The sequence below is a fragment of the Zophobas morio genome, unplaced genomic scaffold (genome assembly GCF_036711695.1).
Source record: "Zophobas morio isolate AGI-343-1 ecotype UQ-CSIRO unplaced genomic scaffold, CSIRO_AGI_Zmor_V1 ptg000006l, whole genome shotgun sequence".
Classification (NCBI taxonomy): domain Eukaryota; kingdom Metazoa; phylum Arthropoda; class Insecta; order Coleoptera; family Tenebrionidae; genus Zophobas; species Zophobas morio.
Genome location: NW_026972111.1, coordinates 16,840,792 through 16,860,772, shown reverse-complemented (window position 1 = coordinate 16,860,772; position 19,981 = coordinate 16,840,792). Strand labels below are relative to the sequence as shown.

At 37.4% G+C, this 19,981-nt stretch overlaps 2 protein-coding genes across 5 annotated transcripts in view; one reads left to right on the top strand and one right to left on the bottom strand.

The window, feature by feature from the left end:
- The window catches only part of LOC135123729 (uncharacterized), a 251,917-nt gene that overhangs the window by 219,171 nt on the left and 12,765 nt on the right, over nucleotides 1-19,981 (top strand). The gene's annotated exons all lie outside the window — the stretch shown is intronic.
- On the bottom strand, nucleotides 11,532-14,075 carry LOC135123862 (zinc finger MYM-type protein 1-like). The gene is made up of 2 exons (XM_064048739.1): nucleotides 13,947-14,075; nucleotides 11,532-13,070 (listed from the first exon to the last, which is right to left on the bottom strand). The coding sequence occupies exons 1-2, from the start codon at nucleotides 14,073-14,075 to the stop codon at nucleotides 11,532-11,534; spliced, it is 1,668 nt and encodes a 555-aa protein (XP_063904809.1).

Below are 19,981 nucleotides of genomic sequence, written 5' to 3'. Positions count from 1 at the left end.
ATCAACTTGGATTGGTGCAGTATAATACTAAAAATAACAGTAGATGAATATGAATGCAGTGATAAATCACAATTAAAAACTCAACATATTTTGCACACTTTGGATAGAATTTATTCTGAAAAATTTTGAGATGACGTCATCAAGTTTTTGTTGGAAATAAACATATATGTTTTGATTAACAAGTTACCACGCTTACAATAACCTTAAAACGTCTGGAAGATTTCAAAGTACCTATTCAGTTTTGCAATTCTTGTGTTATTCAGGAAACTAAAATCACGCATTCATTTTTTTTTGAGTCGCCCTGTATAAGCAAATCCAAAAAATATGAACACAATAATAAATTACAAGTATTATACTGATCATATATATTTTGCACATTTCGGGTGGAAATTATTCGGCAAAATTTTGAACTGACGTTATCAATTTTTTGAAGGGGATAAGCAAATATATTTTGATTAAAAGTTTATTATGCTTATCATAACTTTAAAACAGCTGTAAGAATCAAAATTAAATTGTAAAATGTTGTTTTATGTTTTCTTTTCCAAAAATCTGGAATCGACCCAGTACTTTTGGAGATTATCTGTATAATAAAAATCGGGACGGCAGACAGACGGACAGACAGACAGACGGAAACTAGAGACTTATTTTTTCGTACTCTAGGGGTCATGAAAGGTCGAGAAAACGTAAAAGTAGAGAATGGGCTGACGGAAATAACGATGTTTGAAAATTGTTAATATTTTAGTTTTGTTTTTATAAAGACTCAGCATATTAGAAATGAATTTAATTGATACCATAGCAAAGCACGTACTTTTGTTTACCTCCCCATAAAATATTATAACACAGATCTTAAAATTAATACGATTGCGATTTTTTTGTGAACCGCTTCATTACAAAAATTCTTTAGAAAATTAGAATTAGGCATTCTATTTAAAAAAGTACGTTGAATATTACGCCTCAAAAACAGAACACTCTGTATAGTTGAAAATAATTTTAATGTATGCTACGCGATTTCTATAGTCCTTTTTTTCCATATCGTGCAATTAGTTCTGCAGTTTGGTCTTTTGACCATCCAAATTTGGCCATGGCAAAGCTCACCACTCGCGGACAGAACTGTAGGAATTCGAAACGTGTTCGTATTGTGAAAGTACCTCCAGAGAGGTACAGCTTTGGTTTCCAACTAGAGCCCAAGTTCTAGCAAATTTGCTACCCTGTCCACTGCTCGGGTACACTAGCGAGAGAAACGAGCGATTTGTACTCGACCGACAAATAATTTATGATTTTATGAGCTTTTTGTTAATCCTCTTTCAAGAAATTCAACTGAAATGTAAATGCTGGGACAACAGGTAGCAAAAAGGGTATAGGTAAATTGTCTCCCGGGTTAGATTGGTAAGAGCGCTTAATACGACCGGCACCTGAAGATTATCATCCCGGCAGGTTATGATTCATCAAAGGACAATTACATGCAATGTTGTAGTGTGTAAAAACATCTATAAAATTATTGTCCCTAATAATTATATTTTCAGGTGAGGCAGGTATCAATTTATAAAAGCACTTGTGGATAAACACTGAAAATAAAAATAAATATTAATTTTTGAATACTCATGCTACTTAACAATACATTTGTAGTACCTAATATGTAAATTATTATTAAAAATTCATTTAAAAACGTTATTTGAATAATAAAAAATGAATTTACTTCGTTGTGCATAGTTTAATCTCGTACTACAACAAAATAATAATAATAATAATGAAGTATAATCAGAATCACTTATACAAACTATGATGTTTAATTATAAATTAAAAAAGTTAATCTAGTCTACTTTTCACATTACTTGCTTCAGATTTGCGACAAATGAACATAATTTAGTCATTTATTTTCGTTTTACATTTTTTTTAGTATTTAATAATTTCATAAAAATGTGTTACCTATCTCAAAACGCTGTATAAATGTTGAAGTCAGGTAAACGATCAGATTTGGCCGAATTGCGTAGTCCTTTTCCCGACTGATTGCATAGAATCATAAACGTGTAAAATAAGTCGGCTTTACTCGAGAAATAATTTATGATGAACTGCTTACTCTCGGGGAATAATTCCCCAATTCGAAGCTTGTTCACACGGACAGTATCTCTCGCAAGTAAACGCAGTTTGGCTTGTCCACTGGAGAGAATATCGTTCGCGGCGAGATCAGCCGATCAGTGTTTCGTCTTTACTCGACTGGACTCGGAGCTCTCCAGGGCTGATTTTGAGGCGATTTCTCGCAAGTGGACACTTACCTTAAAGTAATTGTATTTGCAAATAGAAAAACTGCGTGCTACGTCCACAGATTTATAAATACTTACCGGTTTAGAGCAGGCACGACAAATCACAGTTCGTTCTTGAAGAATAAGTTCAGGAAAAGGTTTAATCCATAAATTAATTTGAGTTATCTTCGACATATTGATATGCCTGTATCCCTTTAAATGCTTTTAATACAAACTCACGATGAAAAATAATAGTACAACGTCCCTTCAATCACCACTAAACGTACCATCAATACACTTAACTAACGAACAAAAATATTGGGAATGAACCGTATTTCCAAAAGTAATTAGGGCGCGAATTTACCTGGAAGCATGGCTTAACACCCAGTGGTGTCTCCAAACTACCATAAAGCCCAAACCTTTTCTAGTTATTTAAAGTTCAGGACAATATTTGCATTATGATTCATAAAATTTCGTCTTTCTAGATAAATGCCGATAGAATGACAATAATTTTTTTTTTTTAATTAGCACAAAAATTGATAAAAATGCAAAATATGCACCCGTTCTATGAAATATACAGCAGAAGGCGAATATATGCAAATATGCAATTTTTTATAGCTGTATTCATTCTTAATTAGCATGATTCGTTCACATGTTAAATATCAAGACTTATATGCAAAAAATAACGGATATGCAAATTTCATATAATCCGCTCTCTATATGATGACAATTGGTCCGGTAGTTTCGGAGATTATTTCTTTGACAAAAATCGACATGGACGGTGGACAGACAGACGGAAGACCTATATTTTCCTACTGTTGGGGTCATAAAAGATCGAGAAAATATGAAAGTAGCCAGGTGCTCGATGGGCTCGATTACAATACTTCCTTAGCTTACACAAAGGAAGTAAAAGTTTTATTTTTTGGTCAAATCATGAACGGTACACTGTTATCTCATTATAGATTTTTTGATTTTTTACATACATTTCTAGTATTCTCAGTAATTGTTAATAATCATGAAAATATTTACCTATTTAGGTTTTTACAGGTTTTTCTTAATTTATGTTATCCAGTAAATTTGCATTAGACCGCTATTATAATTCTTATTGATTCTTGAACCATAAAGCATAGATTAGCTGTATTAGTTTTAACCTAGGGCCTTTCGTTCCAAATTTGTGATTGTTCAAATATATATTAACATCATATACACCATTTTGGAATACTGTCAACTGTTTCCTATAGCGTTCAATATTTTTTTTTTTTAGAGAAATAAGAATGTATTCATAACTTAGGTAAAACTTGTCTTCAATATGTTCTGAAGAAGTCAAATAATTCCACTTAAAGACGTATCACTTCAACCATATTTCTTTTCTTTAGCTTATTATGGGTTACCAGGTATCTATATGCAACATGGTGGGTGTTCAGTTGAAAAGATCAAAAAGTGGCGTTTTGGTTTTTGAAAGAGGTCGTGACAGAACTCAGGTTCTTTATTGTGCATACTCTTATTATCTATTGACTTAATTGCAGGGGCGGCTGGTCAGGGGCGGCAGGGTCGGCCACGCCGTACCAGTCATTTTAAAATACTTAGTAAGCGTTGAAATTAGAAAATAAAAAAAGAAATAAAGTTTGAATGTACGTTAGGATAGATCATATATATTAAAAATATATTTTATTATATTGTAGGTACAAAATAAAGCATTTGTTGCTAATTTTAAATGCTGATAAACACGCTTTGCCGGCGAGATTTCTGCAAGCCGTACCCAGGAATGCATTATACTCGATGTTTCGACTTCGTAGCAGCTTACGGTTTCATCGTTCTCTTTGTCTAGTACACTGTAGTAGACAAAGACCTGGCGGAACGTATGTTGTGCCAGGTCCGGCGAAATCCTCCTTCGCCGTACCCAGCAACGCGAATTTAGTTTTTAAAACGCTTAATATTTAAGATAGCTAACCAAATTACAAAACAATAACGGCTTCGATGTTCTTCAGTGCATACTATTTTTTTTAAATAATAATTGTCGATTTAATACATTTTTCTGTGTATGAATAATAAACGAAAAAAATTACATTAAATTATCTAAAATTTTATTTTTCGTACATAACTTAGCTACAACATAAATGCGCTTTTTCTGTATTTTTAGCATCTAAGCGTTTTCAGATATTTCAGAAACGAATTTAAAGTTTTAAATCATTTTAATTTTTCAATTATTCAATTAATTTATTTGACAATTTGTCATATACATTAAAAAAAAATAAATGTAAATGAAGATAGTTAACAGTTGGTACTTTTATTATTACTTTTTTTATATTTTTTAACTGCATGTCATTATTTAATTATTATTATTTAATTGTGGATGTCCGGGGTCGGCAAGCCGTATAGCCGCCGGTCGACGCGGAACTCAGTAAAAATAATGTTTTCGGTGGTTCTCAATTAATGATAAAGCAGAACAAGTAGAATTAAGGATTAATAGTATTTGGAATCAAACTGACATTGTCAATTTCCTATAAAAAATTATTTTAACAGGTCGAAACATTTGAGATGTTTTGTACATCCTGGCACGTAAAATGTCAGTGGTTAATGAGTAGCAGCCATACATTACGAAAATATATAACACCAAGGTGTAGACTCAAAATATTTGGCCGACCCGAAATTTTGACCCACCAGCCGCCACTGCTTAATTGTTGAACAGCGTTAATTTAAATATACGAAAAAGTGAGGTTAAGCTGTACGATTTCGCTTTGCCAGCTGTCATTGACTAATTTTAAGGTTTATTGTAGACATTCTTTAAAATGTACACCAAAAATTAACGGCATTTCGATGAAACCTTCAATTAAACGTCCGAAAGACGTGATTTGAAATTATGCTATTTGTGTAACCGCTATACTATCACGCGTTCAAATGCTCAAATTTTAATATCTGATGTTAACATTGAGGTTATATTACGCCCGAAATTATGAAATACCCGTTTGAATATAATTGGATTAAAAATTATCTTTATCAAAAAATAAATTTAATTTATCTAAATATGTATAAGGGTCATTTGCATTTGGCGATCCGGAAAAGTTAATTTCAAATTTGATGTTTTTTTTAGTGCGTATGAGTTTATTATGAGAAGGTGAGTCTAAAACACAGTTTGTATTAATGTTTAAATGTTTATCATTATCCAAGAGACGTGGCCCATTTACAGGATACTTAATATGTACCTGAGTGAATATAATTCTAAATACAAATATTATTTGACATTACAGTCGTATTTACAGATAATTTCACATATAAATAAATAAACAAATATACATAAATTAAAGAAAAAGAAATCTAAATAAAAAAAATAATGGTTGAGCTCGAATGTCACAGAAAAGGCAAACAAAAATTATTACCAAAAAATTCATCTACGGTTTGACAGAATGCCCATGAGTGTGATTATCATAACGTATTTGTAAACATGTTAACAAAAGTAATTTTAATAACTAGAATGAAAATAAACATTTTACTCTTTTTGCATTTTAGAGGGCTGTTGTCCGATATCATGAATTCAAGCGATGTTTCTGTATAATGCTCGCATGATATATTGAAAGAGTATTGCAAACTTTTCACTTCTCTAAGAAAAATCCTATTAGAACTTGTCGATTTTAACTTGTGTATGACTGGTGCCGGAAATTATTATTAAATTCAAATCATAAACAGAGTTACATAGTGGCTTTGAAAATGCTACAATTCTGACACCCTCCATGGTCCTGACATTTATTTTTTAAATTGTGCGACTATAATGTAGCACACTGCTTTCAATATACATCATCTAACGGCTAAAACAATTCCATAGAAAAATATTCATTATTACGGTTGTTATGGTGGCCATGGTTCTGACACACTATGTGGGACGGACGTGTATTTATCAGACTTGTTGTTTTACAGATACGAGGGCTGTCCGGCGGAAAGTGAGCCTAGGGTCGAAAGACTGACTTTTAGAATCTATTATATTTTTTACATTGCAACATAATCTCTATCTATTTCAATACACTTTTCACATCCACCGTGCAATTGTTTTATTCCGCGAAAAAAATATTCCGAAACTTGGTCTGCAAAATGCTCATCTACAGCTGACTCCATTTCGTTTTCATCGAAAAATCTCCTACCACGTAACGCCTTTTTTAAATCTTTAAACAAATAAAAATCGCTGGTAGCCAGATCTGGACTGTAGGGTGGATGATTAATTTCCTCGAAGCCCATATCTCGTACAGCACGCCTTACAACTTGAGCTGTGTGAACTGGCGCATTGTCCTGCAATAGGAGAATTCCTCGGCTAAGTTTGCTCCTGCGTTTTTCAATAATAGCTTGTCGCAGTTTGATTATTAAGTCAGCATAATATTGACTGTTCATCGTTCTTCCTCTTGGAAGGTAATCCACCAGAAGTATTCCTGCACTATCCCAGAATATCGTTTCCATAAGTTTGGTTGCCATCCTTTGAACCTTAAACTTGCGCGGTGGCTTTTTTCCCTTTTTTATCCATTGCATAGACTCTTGTTTGGATTCTGGATCGTACTGATAAATCCATGTTTCATCACCGGTTACAAACGATGACAAATCGCATCCAAATCATTCTCACATAAATGAAGAAAATCATGAGAACTTTCCACTCTCCGTTCCCGATCTAACGGCATTGGCATTTTGGGTACCCAACGCGCGCTCCCCTTGCTCATTAACAAATGATTACGAAGAATTTGTCCAACACTATCTTTACTAATCTTCAATTCCTCTGCTATCTGACGAACTCGAATTCAACGGTCTTCGACAACTAATTGTTCTACTTTTTTGATATTTTCGTCGGTAACGACAGTGCAAGAGGGCCCTGGGTGTTCATCATCTTTAATTAACTTTCGTCTTTCTTTGAACAGTCGAGTCCACCTTTTGACTGTTGCATATGATGGAGCACATTGTGGATAAGTGGCCAATAATTCTTCATTAATTTCTTTGGCACATTTACCTTTTTTTACAAGGTATTTTATCACAGCACGATATTCCAATTTCCAAAAAGACAGCGTTTCACTAGATATGTTGTGGTTTGTTTTACGTTTTCTCAATAACCGTTACATCAATCATAACCAAATTTGAGACATCAACTACTAACATTATGTGTGTATACATACAGTCGAAGTTTTTTTTTTAAACACCCATCTTCTAGACGAGGCTCAATTTCCGCCGGACAACCCTCGTATCTTCATTTTGAAGTCATAGACATACCCACTATATTATAATAAATTTCATATTTTCTACAATCATGGCACAGAGTTTCAAATGTTCATTTGCAAAATCTCACTAAGCAGCAATGAAATTCCACTATCATTGCAATTCTTGAGCAAAATATATCACAAAATTCACACGACTTAAAATAGTGATAATGAAGCTTAACAAAATTGTGTGTCAATCTTTCTTTTATATAACAAAGAATATTGTGAATCCCAAATCAAAAAAAAATCTGTGCAATCTGAGACAGAAAACATTAATTCAGTTAAACTAATTTCAATATCACATGCCATGTCGAATAACAAATTGAGTTTTTAGAATTAATATCTCAGTGATTATTAAATTTTGACATGAAATTAAGTATGGATTTTGAAGAATACATGTTATTTATAAATTCAAGCATGCAATGTAATCATTCATTTAAAAAATTCGGTAAGAAAGGACAAATCACATTTTTTTTCTACGAACTGAGAATGGCCCATAAGTAGTATACTTATATTTGTAATCAAAGTGGAGTTATAACACTGGAAAATTTAAGATTGTATATACTTTTTTAAACTTTTTTATTTAAACTTTTTCTAGGTCTTGTTTTTTTCTGCACTTTAAGAGTAACGCCTCATAAAAAAATTACGTCAGGTTGCCTGTGTTTCGAATTCCAAGCGCGTTTGCTCAGGAGATATAAGCGAGTGGACGGTAAAACATGTCCAACTACACGTTGAAATGGTCCGTAATATTTTTTTTAATTAAAATTTAGAAATGGTCGTTAAATTTTTTGTCGTTGTTTAATACATGATTTTACCGTAATTCCCCACTCATTCTAAGCAAAATTTTATATTGATAATGAATCAATTAACGAAAAGAAATTATGTGATACATTGTCTTAAATGTTTAAATGACTTGTAATTTTTCATATCATGCCATAAAAAAATAACATGAGGCAACCTTAGATCATATAATAAATAGATACCAATACTCAAACTGAAAGCTGTGACTAGACATGAAGCTATCTGTTGTCGTTTTCTACGTCAAGCGAAGTAGTATAATGCTATCCTTGTGTCATCACCACATCTTCATCTTTGTTATATGTATTTCATCTATATATGTCTATTTCACTTCCATCCTTTTACGGCACCAGCGCAACAAATCGCTTTTGACAGATTTCTTCTAACCTCTCTTTCGTGTTCTTGTACGAAAAACAATTTTAGAATTTAGACCAAAGATCCTATTTTAAGTGATGTAATCATAAAGGATCACAATTGCTGCCCAATAATTTACTATTCCTTTCGTTATCTACTGTGAATTATTTATAAAATCAAGCTGTCAACATCTTTCGTACGAAGTTAGTTCAGACATACTTCCTCAAATTTAGGCGCGCAAAATTCAAATAGTGATCAGGCAAGGATAGCTTCGTTGTAATCCCTCCATGCACAAGAGAGATATGTGACAGGAGGATGTCGTCACAGGCTCTTCTAGGGAAAGAACACGGCGTGGTGGTATCTATTTATTATATGATCTAAGGAGGCAACAACACAAATAACTTGTCAAATGTTTTTGAGCTCACGTTAATTTAAAGGAAAAATACATTTGTTTAAATTATAAAATTAATGTTCATTCCTTTATCCGATAAATTGCAAATTATATGGAAGAATTGGGACCTAATGAACAACCATTTAAATGTCTTCAAAATGTTATCCATACATATTTACGTTTATTGAATTTTATAAAACTAAAAATAAATGATAGAAAATGAAACAATTACTGCACGCCACATCCGCAAACATACAGCAGCTAAACCATAGATTAATATAGATGCGACATACAGGCTGATTTTGCAAAACCACCCTTATTGACATTGCAGTCCTCAACCGCCAAAGGCAAGCGCCAAATTTAAATAGTCGATGCCAATAAAAACCTTGTTTCACTATAATTGTAATTCATGAGTTGAATGAAAATGAAGGAAACTAAGCAGCTTGTAATATTCTGGTAAATCTAGTGTCAATTTGTTGAAAGTAAAACGCGTCGTTAAAAATATTGTGACATTTGTTCTAGTTAATTTTATTCCTAGTTAAAACCAAACACTGCTGCCAGCATAAATTGCGGAGTCCTCAACCGACATTTAATTTAAACTATGACGCTTCTCTATGCTCTCTGGCTAAACTATGAATTTCTTCAAAACCATGAAGCGGCGACCTGTCAAGGTCGAAAGATTACATTATGTCAAATGCAGGCACGTAACCAGCCTTTTATTTTGGAGGGGCCCAGCCCGGGCACAAATTTCAAATAAGGGGGCCTTTAAAAAAAGTCTTCATTAGTATAAATCAACATTTTACTTGGATCACAACCAGTATATAAATTTAATGGGGTGCAAATAGTTGAAATTGACAGGTATTTACTTTTAATATTGAGAGGTAGAATAATCAAGATTTTCACGTTAATGCGTTAGTGACTTTACTGTACGGATATGTTTGCTTTTTGTATATAGGTATGTATATGTACTAGAAATACATATAGTATTCATTATGATATGCCAACAATTCAAAAAGTAGTTAAAAAAAACTTCGCTAGTAGTCAAGATAAAATTAATAAAATCTTACCAGGAATGAGATGGGTTGTTAATGTAGAATTATGCGACGGTTTTTATGAGCTGCATCAAATTCATCGACAATTTTTGAGGTGTCCAACGATTTAGCTGTTTCTCGTTCAATGTTGATAATTGCCAGGTGAACAAGTCTTTCATCCGACATTTTATTTCGCAAATAAGTTTTAAGACGCCGCAAACACGAAAAAGTCCTTTCACATGCTGCACTAGAAACTGGAATTGTTACACCAATGACACCTAATTTTAATATCTCGGGAAACACAAGATCGTACTTTTGTAGCATGTCTATAAAATCCATAATATTTTTAATATTCACTTTTGTTTTTATTTGATATTGTTTAATTGTATTTGGAATGATTTTAAGTTTCGCTTGTAAAATTTCGAGTTCACTGTGGTAATGTTGTGCCATGGGTAATAATTTGTCGTAGTTTAAAAATGAGGGATTCTCGGGATGTAAGGCGTCGCATGCGTTGACAATTGGTGAATTCTTTTCGAAACGATTCTGTAATTCATTTGTAATTAAGTCCAGAACGGGATAAAATATTTTGTGTAAATAGTCTTCTCTATTAAATATTTCACTGCGTTCCAAATTATTTAGTTCTTCAGTGACCAAGTATGACATATATTTCTTTGGCATTTTTCTTCTTCTTGCTGTTGCTTCTATTGGTATGTTGTTGTCAGCACATATTTTCTCTGTTTCAGAAAATATTTCCATAAAGGTTTCATTTTTGTCATCAGTTCTCATCTTCATTATTGTGTCGTAAATAGAAGTTATTAAAATGTTTGCTTCTGAAAGATTTGATGTGACTTTTTGTAGATAATCGCTGGCATTTTTGAAAATAGACAACAATTGACTATACATGCATAAATTAAATATGAAAGTATAGTCCAGCTGATGTAGAAGTCCAAGAGCTTCTGCTGACCGAGCACTTTTACTGACACTTAATTTATTTAACAAAATCAACAGTTCAGAAATAGTATATTATTAGCCAAGGTTGCAGAGCCAAGCATTCTAGACCGAGCGCAAATTAGAACCCGAGACGCGCAGCGTCGAGGGCTCTAAGTGCGAGGTCTAGAAGTGGCTTTGCAACCGTGGTTAATATACTATTTTTTTCACTAGTACAAACCATAAGACAATAAACTGAAAAATAAACGTTCAATTTTTTGACGCAACATGATTTTGTTTTGATTTCTAATCAAACTTAATCTAAATCTTCAACACAAAGAAAACCGTTTATACTTGTCGCTGAGTTAATCATTTTATCTTCTACCGTCTACCAACTACCATGCGTATACTCAAGTAATGTTTGTAGCACACATTTGTTCATTTTTTAAGAAATAATCACATCAAACATTGCGTACATAACCTCAATTTTTCTTTTTGAACCCGTGGTAGTAAAAGTTGAATTTGCTACCACTAAATGAGTCGACATTATCATGCGTCCAGGCTGCTAGTGAAAAAACACCTTTTTTAAAGATAAGCAAGCGAAAACTTGAGCCGTCCACCTTGTGTAACATATTTTTTTGAGTTCAATCGGTTTTTTGTTTGGACGGAGTTCTTTCTGTATATTAATAAATTGTGCATGTATTGCAGAACCAGACACAAATACATACAAATTTTCTATCAAACCAAAAAACAAATTTGCCGTAGTCAAATTGCGACAGATATCAACTACTACCAGATTTAATCTATGACTGTAGCAGTGCACGTAGATGGCTTGTTCGACCTCATCAGTAAATAATTTTTGCACACCACCCACACGACCACTCATTACGTTGGCACCATCATAGGTTTGGGCAACACACCTCTTGATGTCTACAGAACACCGTTGCAACAAATTTTTAATATAAGAAAATAAGGAATTTGCATTCAACTCTTGGGCCGCGTGGAATCCAATAAATCTTTCGTAAACGGTACCATCCAAATAATATCGAAGTACAACCGACACCCGCTCGGTTTTGCTAATATCCTTTGTTTCGTCACATATTACGGCAAAACATGACGCTTTGTTAATTTCCGTAGAAATTTTTTCCAACGTCATTCGTGAAATAATAAATAAAATTTCGTTCTGGATTTTCGGGCTAGTATATTTTGAATTTTTGTGACCCTCTTCATTCAACTTCTTTTTTACGACATCATTATACTTTGCAAACAATGATAACAGTTCCAGAAAATTTCCTCGGTTACTACTCGCTGAATTTTCTTTGGATCCTCTTTGGGCAATACATTGCATTGCTGTATAAAGTATAACATCCACAACGATACTTACATACAGTCTGTTCTCTTTCACTAAATTCAAATGAGCTTCACTTAACTGTCCCGCAACTGATCCTTCTCCAGATGCTTTAATTTGTTTAAAAGAACTCCACTTGATCATGCAGCTTTTGTGGTCAGAACTTGAATTATGCAGTTTCAACCCACTTGTTTGGTCCATTGCTTTTTTCCAGTTTTTAAAACCCACACTGATAAATGCCACATTTGAATTTTGATCTGATGCATGAGGTGAGAAATGTCTGCACGCAAAACAATATACACTATCGGCACTGACACTATATTCTACCCACGAAAAGGTATTGTACCAGGCTTTATTGAACTGACGAAACTTATTTAAAAATTTTGTTTTTGGGTAGAACTGTAAAACAGGTTGTTTTGGTTCATCCACTTTCGTCTGCGACAAATCTAAAGGCCCTGGCACATGTGATCTACTCGAGAGTTTTAATTCCGGATTTTGTCGAGATTTTATCCAGCTCTCAAATTTTGCTTCGCAATCTTCCGTTTCAGAATCAGCTTCTGAAAGTGATTCACTATCCGTTGACTGCAGATTTTCAAAACTCTCATCACTTTCTTCTAAAGTTTCGTCTATTTTACTAGGTCCTGGATCACTACTTGCAGTTTCACAAATAGTTTCTGCACTATCACTAGCAGTCTGTTCACCAGGTTTCAGTTTTTTAAATGCGGTGAAATAATCTGAAAGGGTTCGTTTTTTTTTCTGACATTTTTAACAGACACAGTTGAACGACACGGGACAAAAGACTCCGGAAAACTAACACCACAAAATATCAAAAGCCTACGTGTCAATCTGCATAGTGTGTAAAAGGCATATCTGCTGTATCGGCTAATTGCTTAAAAAAGTTATCGACCAAACCAAAACTGTTCACAGCAGTATCGCTTTACTCAGAGAGTTATATTACAAGATAAGAACATAAGATTATTCACATCTAAAATTTACTGTTGATCTGAAATTTCGAATTTGCTTACTTTTAAAATATAAAATTAATTTAAGGGGGCACCAGGGGTGGCACAGGGTTTTGTTGGGGTGGCCTGTGTCCCCCCAGGCCCCCCCTTGGTTACGTGCCTGGTCAAATGATGACATCAAATCCACAAATTCTTATAAAATAAAAAGTAGACACATTTCAGTATAGATTGCTTGTTAGTTACCTTGTAATAAATAAGGTCTATTTTATTTTTATTCCAATTTAATAAATGAAGTTATTCAATCTATATATTTATTGGCTATGACTTGAATTAAGAAAACATAATTAAAAGTGAATTAGGTGCACTTTGTGTTTTCTAAGCCCTAACTCGGAATGTGGAAATACGTTGTTCTACTTAAGACGCCCTCTTATAGACAATAGGTACATTAAAATATAAATAAGCTCGGTGAGAACATCCAAGCGCCATCTATAGAATGAAAATTTTCGTGCCACGTTAGTGCCATTATGCCTCTGTATGGCAAGAAATAAATCGTTTTAGGGCGGCAATGCATTTTTGCCAATGCCTCCCTAAAATTGATGCTAAAGCAGCAAGTGTCGCTCTAAGTCAAGATCGAGGATAATAATAATAATAGGAATTTGTTTATGAATGCTTGTGGATTTGCTGCGTCTTGAAATTGTGTGACGATTAATTCGCAAGCAGAAAGAAAGTCAGCGAATTCTGATGCTTCTCCAGCGTATTTGGGAATGATGTCCAAAAACGATGAATGAACTTCCGCCATTTTTTGATTTTGATTGTTTTGATTGTCTTTGGTTTCAACGAACAACCGTTCAATTAATTGTACGAGATCCTCAATGAAATCGTTCATGCAAGGGATTTGATTGAGAAAGGAACGAGTTTTTACTTACATTAACGTCAGTGCGAAGTGTATTTGCATTTTTCTTTTCTTTAAACAAAGTAGGAGTCTGGCGATTCTTGTCCAGGAGTCCTGTGGCGATTGTGGGGAATTCGGCGATACTTGTCCGAAATTCTGCGGTGTGAAGGCGATGCGGAGATGATGCGAAGTTTCGGCGATGCTTGTCCGAGATGTTCGCGGTTGAGATGATTCTTTTTCGGAATCGGTCTCGAACGATTTTTGTTTCTTAACACGATCCTACCGACTGCGCCAGTTAAGTTTATTGGTTTAATAAACTTGTTTTTAAAAAGAACTTTTCTTTTATTCACAATTATTGTTATTACACTTGATTATTAATTATTGGATTATTTTTATATTGATTGTTCACAATTATTCACTTAAATAATTACAACTTATTAGGAGAGCGCGATTATGACGGGCTTCTAAACTACGCGGATGACGGATGCTTCGGAACTTAGCTACGCGGATGGCGGATGTTTCTGAACTGAAAAATGAATTATTCTGATCCTTTTATAAGGAGGAAAACTGCAGAATTGGAGTTCTCATGTTGATATTGATGCAAGTGTGAAAGCGCATCTTGCACGTGGCAGGATATGAGTCTGCAGAATGATTGTCCGTTGTGGACTTATGCTGATATCATAACATGCATTTACTAATGTCGATATTTTTATTCGCGCAAATTGTAGTTCGAAGCATTGAGTAGTTACTCCATAAAGTTGACGCTTTTAGAGTTAAGGATATTTCGGAAAAATATGCCAGAATTACTTTTTCTAAAATGAAGTGCACTTTTTTTCTGATCACACCATTTGTTAAACTTATTGTAAGTTGTTTCGTATACTTGTTTGGACTTTTCAGGAATTACTGTTGTTAGAGCGGCTTCGGGTGCTTGTTCGACGTCGGACGAGATTACGGAATCACTCATGCTGATGTTTTTATAATTATAGACACAATTTTATAACGTTTCCTTACTTCTTTGATCGAATAATACATTAAACTGCATTAACACTAAAATAGGCACAATTTTTTTTGTTGATAAACAATTTCTTACTAAACAACCAACATGCTTCATTTGTTACTAGTGGCTTACTTGAAGTTGTATCAATAAAAATCTAAATATTTACAAGTCAAAAATGTCAATTTTTAATTAATTGTGAGAAATGCCACTTGAAATGTTTATTTTTAAATTTTGTTGCGATTGTAGAAAAAATCTTGTTTGCTACACGTGCGAAATGGGTATTACGCACATGACGTGTTGTCTGAACTCGCCCTAGGGGCTCGTTGGACAAATTTCACGTCTATTGCGTAAAACACCACCATTTCGCAAAAATAGCTATATTACTGTATTTTATATTATTAAAAACATTTAAAAATGACATTTTGGGCTCAGTTTCGGGGTTGCTAGACCACTGTGCATAGACACGAGTTTTTTTCCTTTTTGTCTGGCGACTCCAAATTCGGGTCGATTGAAACGGGCAGTTCGGTGGTGTTAATGTTTTTAACATCTGTAGTATGTCATTTTGATTGGGCATATTAAAGGTAGACGTCTATAATACGATAAAGGATTTTGGAAATCCTTCCTCGTTGAGTAATAAGGTATTTCATCAGCCATCAGCTCAGTTTTAACTATGTTACGGGACCGGGTCGTCGCGAGCTCGCGGTTCCAGCGAGGAAGCGTCCGGTCCTTAACCCGCGTCGGTACGCCGACTTTGTTCCAGGGTGTCGGAGTGGCCTTGGGTGATGGGGTTCTGGAAAGAACCGGTGTGGGTGCTTTGTTTGCTACGGCAAAAAACTGAGCACGGGGTTTTTCGTGAATAAAAGCCTCGATGAAAAAGAAGGCACGGTTTATTGGGGTTGTCTGGCCGTTTAGCCGCCGGGGCGAGCACTGACGACAACAGACTTCCTTGAAACCCACAACTCAACTGCCTATTGCTCTAATTTTACGTATCTTTATATGCGACTGCTGTCGCAGCCGCGCTCCGATTAGCGGACCGCAGTGCCGCGGATCTCGGACCGCGGTGCCGCGGATCTCGGACATGCTTAAATATTATTTGAATAAAACAACTTATCTAATTCCTTAACCTAATGATCGCACTAATCAGACCTCCAAATGTTGGCCCGGTAACACTCTCCCCTCTTCCGAAGGCCTGACTTTGGTGCGGTGGGACCGTCAAAGTGCGTCATCGGAGCGGAATGTTTTTTTATTCCACCCCAGCTCCGTGTCCATCACCTGACCAGCTCGCTCGCTGGGTTTGGACGACATCCTGATGCCTGTTCTGGGACGGTGTCGCTAGTTGGGGTCGTTCTCTATTTGGAAGGTAGGTGCGTGGTGGACCCTTCTGCTTGTGAGGACCATCCATTGTGCCCGCACATGTGCGGCACGTGTTAACGAGTCGCCGAACGTCGTCGTCCATCGACGGCCAGGCGTAGTGCCGCGCGATGACGCGGACGGTTTTTTCTGGCGCGGGATGTCCGGCGTCCACGGAGTCGTGAAAAGCGCGGAATACCGCTGGACGGGCGATGTCCGGCACGTACAGGCGTCGTTGGTCACCTCGTCGCCATAGTATGCCGCCGTCGACTACGTAGTTCTTCGCAAATCCGACGTCGCCTCTCGCCTCAGGCCCCTCTCTGGTGATGCGTCGAAGTCGGCATATCATGTCCGCGACTTCCGGATCTGTGATCTGCGCCGACTTGACCACGTCCTGGAGCGAGATCGTTGCTGTGGTCACATAGTTACTGGGTCGGACCTGGTGTAGAGGTTCCGCAGGTGGGACAACCTGCTGGTCTGCCTCTGTCGTGGGTGTCGGTTCGGCGGGAACGCCGCACTGGACCTGGAGGAGAGGTTCCGCAGGTGGAACCGCCTGCTGATCTTCCTCTGTCGTGGGTGTCGGTTCGGCGGGGACACCGCACTGGACCTGGAGGCGAGGTTCCGCAGGTGGAACCGCCCGCTGATCTGCCTCTGTCGTGGGTGTCGGTTCGGCGGGAACACCGCACTGGACCTGGAGGCGAGGTTCCGCAGGTGAAACTGCCTGCTGATCTGCCTCAGCCTCGGACTCCGGTTGGAGCGTTGGACCGGCCTGGAGGTGAAGTTCTCTGGACGGCGTGGCCGGTGGATCTACTTCTGCCTCTGGCTCTAGCTGCTGATTCGCCACTCTCATGTGCTCTGGTAGGAGCATCGGAGCGGCGTAAATGTCGGGTGGAAATTGAGGAACGGGTACCCCAGGTGGTGGGGGCCGTCTCGGTGGTGAAGCTCCCCTAGGTGGATGCCAGTTCTCTACCGGCTCGGTTCCGTCGTCGGCGGAGATGTCGAGGACTCTCCGAGTCGTCCGACAAAATTCCTCGACGCTGTCGTACTTGCGGACAGCAAGAGCAGCGCGGATTGAAACTGGCATTTGCCTGATTAGTTGTTGAATCAGGCGTTGTTCTGGGCCGTCGGGAAACAGGCGGCGGTATAGCTGCAGCTGCCGGGTGACGTAGACGTCAATATCTTCTTGCCTGTTGTATAAACTTGACGTAAATACGGCCACCAGTTCGGAGAAGTTGTTCTCCGTGCCGAATTCGCTTCGAAAACGCCTCCACAGGTCCGCGATGCAGGCGTCTTGGCGGGCGTAATGTTTGTTACGCCTGGCTGCGACTCCTCGCAGTTGACGGTGCGCCGCGAGCACCTGGTGGCGGTGACTCATCGGCCCGACCTCGAGGAAGTAGGCCTCCAAACTCTCTATGAAGAGCTCCGGGTCCTCCTCAGGTTCGCCCCCGAACGTCAGAAGGAAGTCCTCCGGTTGGAAGGTCGGCATCGGCAGGAACGAGGTGGTCATGGCCGCAGGGGCTGCAGCGGTGGTGGCGGCTGACATCTGTTGGTAGAAACGTTCCATTAGGCCTTGGAAAATTAGCGAAAAATCGCCACTCAAGCCGGGCAAGTCGCAGATCTGGGGCGGTGGCGGTCCGACGAGGCCTTCAGCCCCGCAGGAAGTCTTGGGTGCCGCTGGACCCTCAGAGCGGCTGCTGGACGGGAGTGGCTGCGTTGTCTCGAATGTGTGCGACGGCTCCACCACCTGGAGTGGCGGCACCAGGTGTCTGGTGGAAGTCGTCTTCAGAGTGGCGGTCGCCTTGTGTTCGTCTTCACGGCGCTGACCTCCATGGAAGTTGGCCGGAAAGAAGTCTACAATGTGGACTTGGGGCGGCATCGTGCTGGCCAAGTCGTTTTTTCTTTTTTCGGAGCCTGGTCTCCTTGTAGTCGAATGAGCCCCCCTGACAGCTTTGTCAGAAAAGAGCCCCACGTTGGGCGCCAATGTGTTACGGGACCGGGTCGTCGCGAGCTCGCGGTTCCAGCGAGGACGCGTCCGGTCCTTAACCCGCGTCGGTACGCCGACTTTTTTCCAGGGTGTCGGAGTGGCCTTGGGTGATGGGGTTCTGAAAAGAACCGGTGTGGGTGCTTTGTTTGCTACGGCAAAAAACTGAGCACGGGGTTTTTCGTGAATAAAAGCCTCGATGAAAAAGAAGGCACGGTTTATTGGGGTTGTCTGGCCGTTTAGCCGCCGGGGCGAGCACTGACGTCAACAGACTTCCTTGAAACCCACAACTCAACTGCCTATTGCTCTAATTTTACGTATCTTTATATGCGACTGCTGTCGCAGCCGCGCTCCGATTAGCGGACCGCAGTGCCGCGGATCTCGGACCGCGGTGCCGCGGATCTCGGACATGCTTAAATATTATTTGAATAAAACAACTTATCTAATTCCTTAACCTAATGATCGCACTAATCAGGCCTCCAAATGTTGGCCCGGTAACAACTATTAGTTTTACTGAATGGTAAGGTGCATTATCAAATACCACTATTGTTTTTCTTCCATCAGATGGTAACGCCGGGATCAAATGCTCTTCTACCCATGTTTTGAAGATTGTACCATTTAATCGTCTTATAGTAATCTAATCAATCAACCTTTAACGACCAGCCTTGCTCTATATTTGTCCAAGCCTCCAAGTTCATTTTGTTTTATTTTAAACACCCATTTGCAGTCTATTGCCCTTTTTCCTTCAGGTAATTCTTCAAGTGTCCATGTTTTATTTTTCAATAGTATTCATTTCTTCACTGATTGCTTTGTAACAGCTCTCAGAGTCAGGTCTTCCTTGGATGTGATCATAGATAGATAGATAGATAGATAGATAGAGTTTATTGGTGTCATTCTACAAATGTATTTACACACGTCCAAAAGCATAGATAATTAAGAAATTTAGATAATAATACAAGTAAGATGATACTATACTAATTAAATCTATATAACAATGATTGTATTAATTATTATAAATCCCCAGCACTTAATGTAAAATATAATAAAGCAACTTTAATAAACGCGTTCAAATTTATGAAGTAAGTACTCATCAACAGAGTAAAAGGCCTTGTGAAGTAAATACTTTTTAATATTTATTAAAAGCATTTTCGTTTCAAGAGATTTAAATGTTTTTGGCAATGCATTATAAAACTTAATACAAAAATATGAGGTTCCATTCTTACATTTGGTGAGCTTCAGCAAGTTATAACTTAAGTCTTCACTTCTAGTTTTGTAATTGTGATATGTGCTTAATTTCCGGTAATCCTGAGCATTATTTACCAAATATTCAAGACAGCGATATATGTATAGACATGGTAAAGTAAGAACATTTAAGCTTATGAAAAATGATCTACAATCTTCAGAGTATGAAACACCTGCGTTTAAATAATTTATTTAAGGTTGAGGAGTGTCCCCAAATTAATATGCCATAATTGAGATAACAAT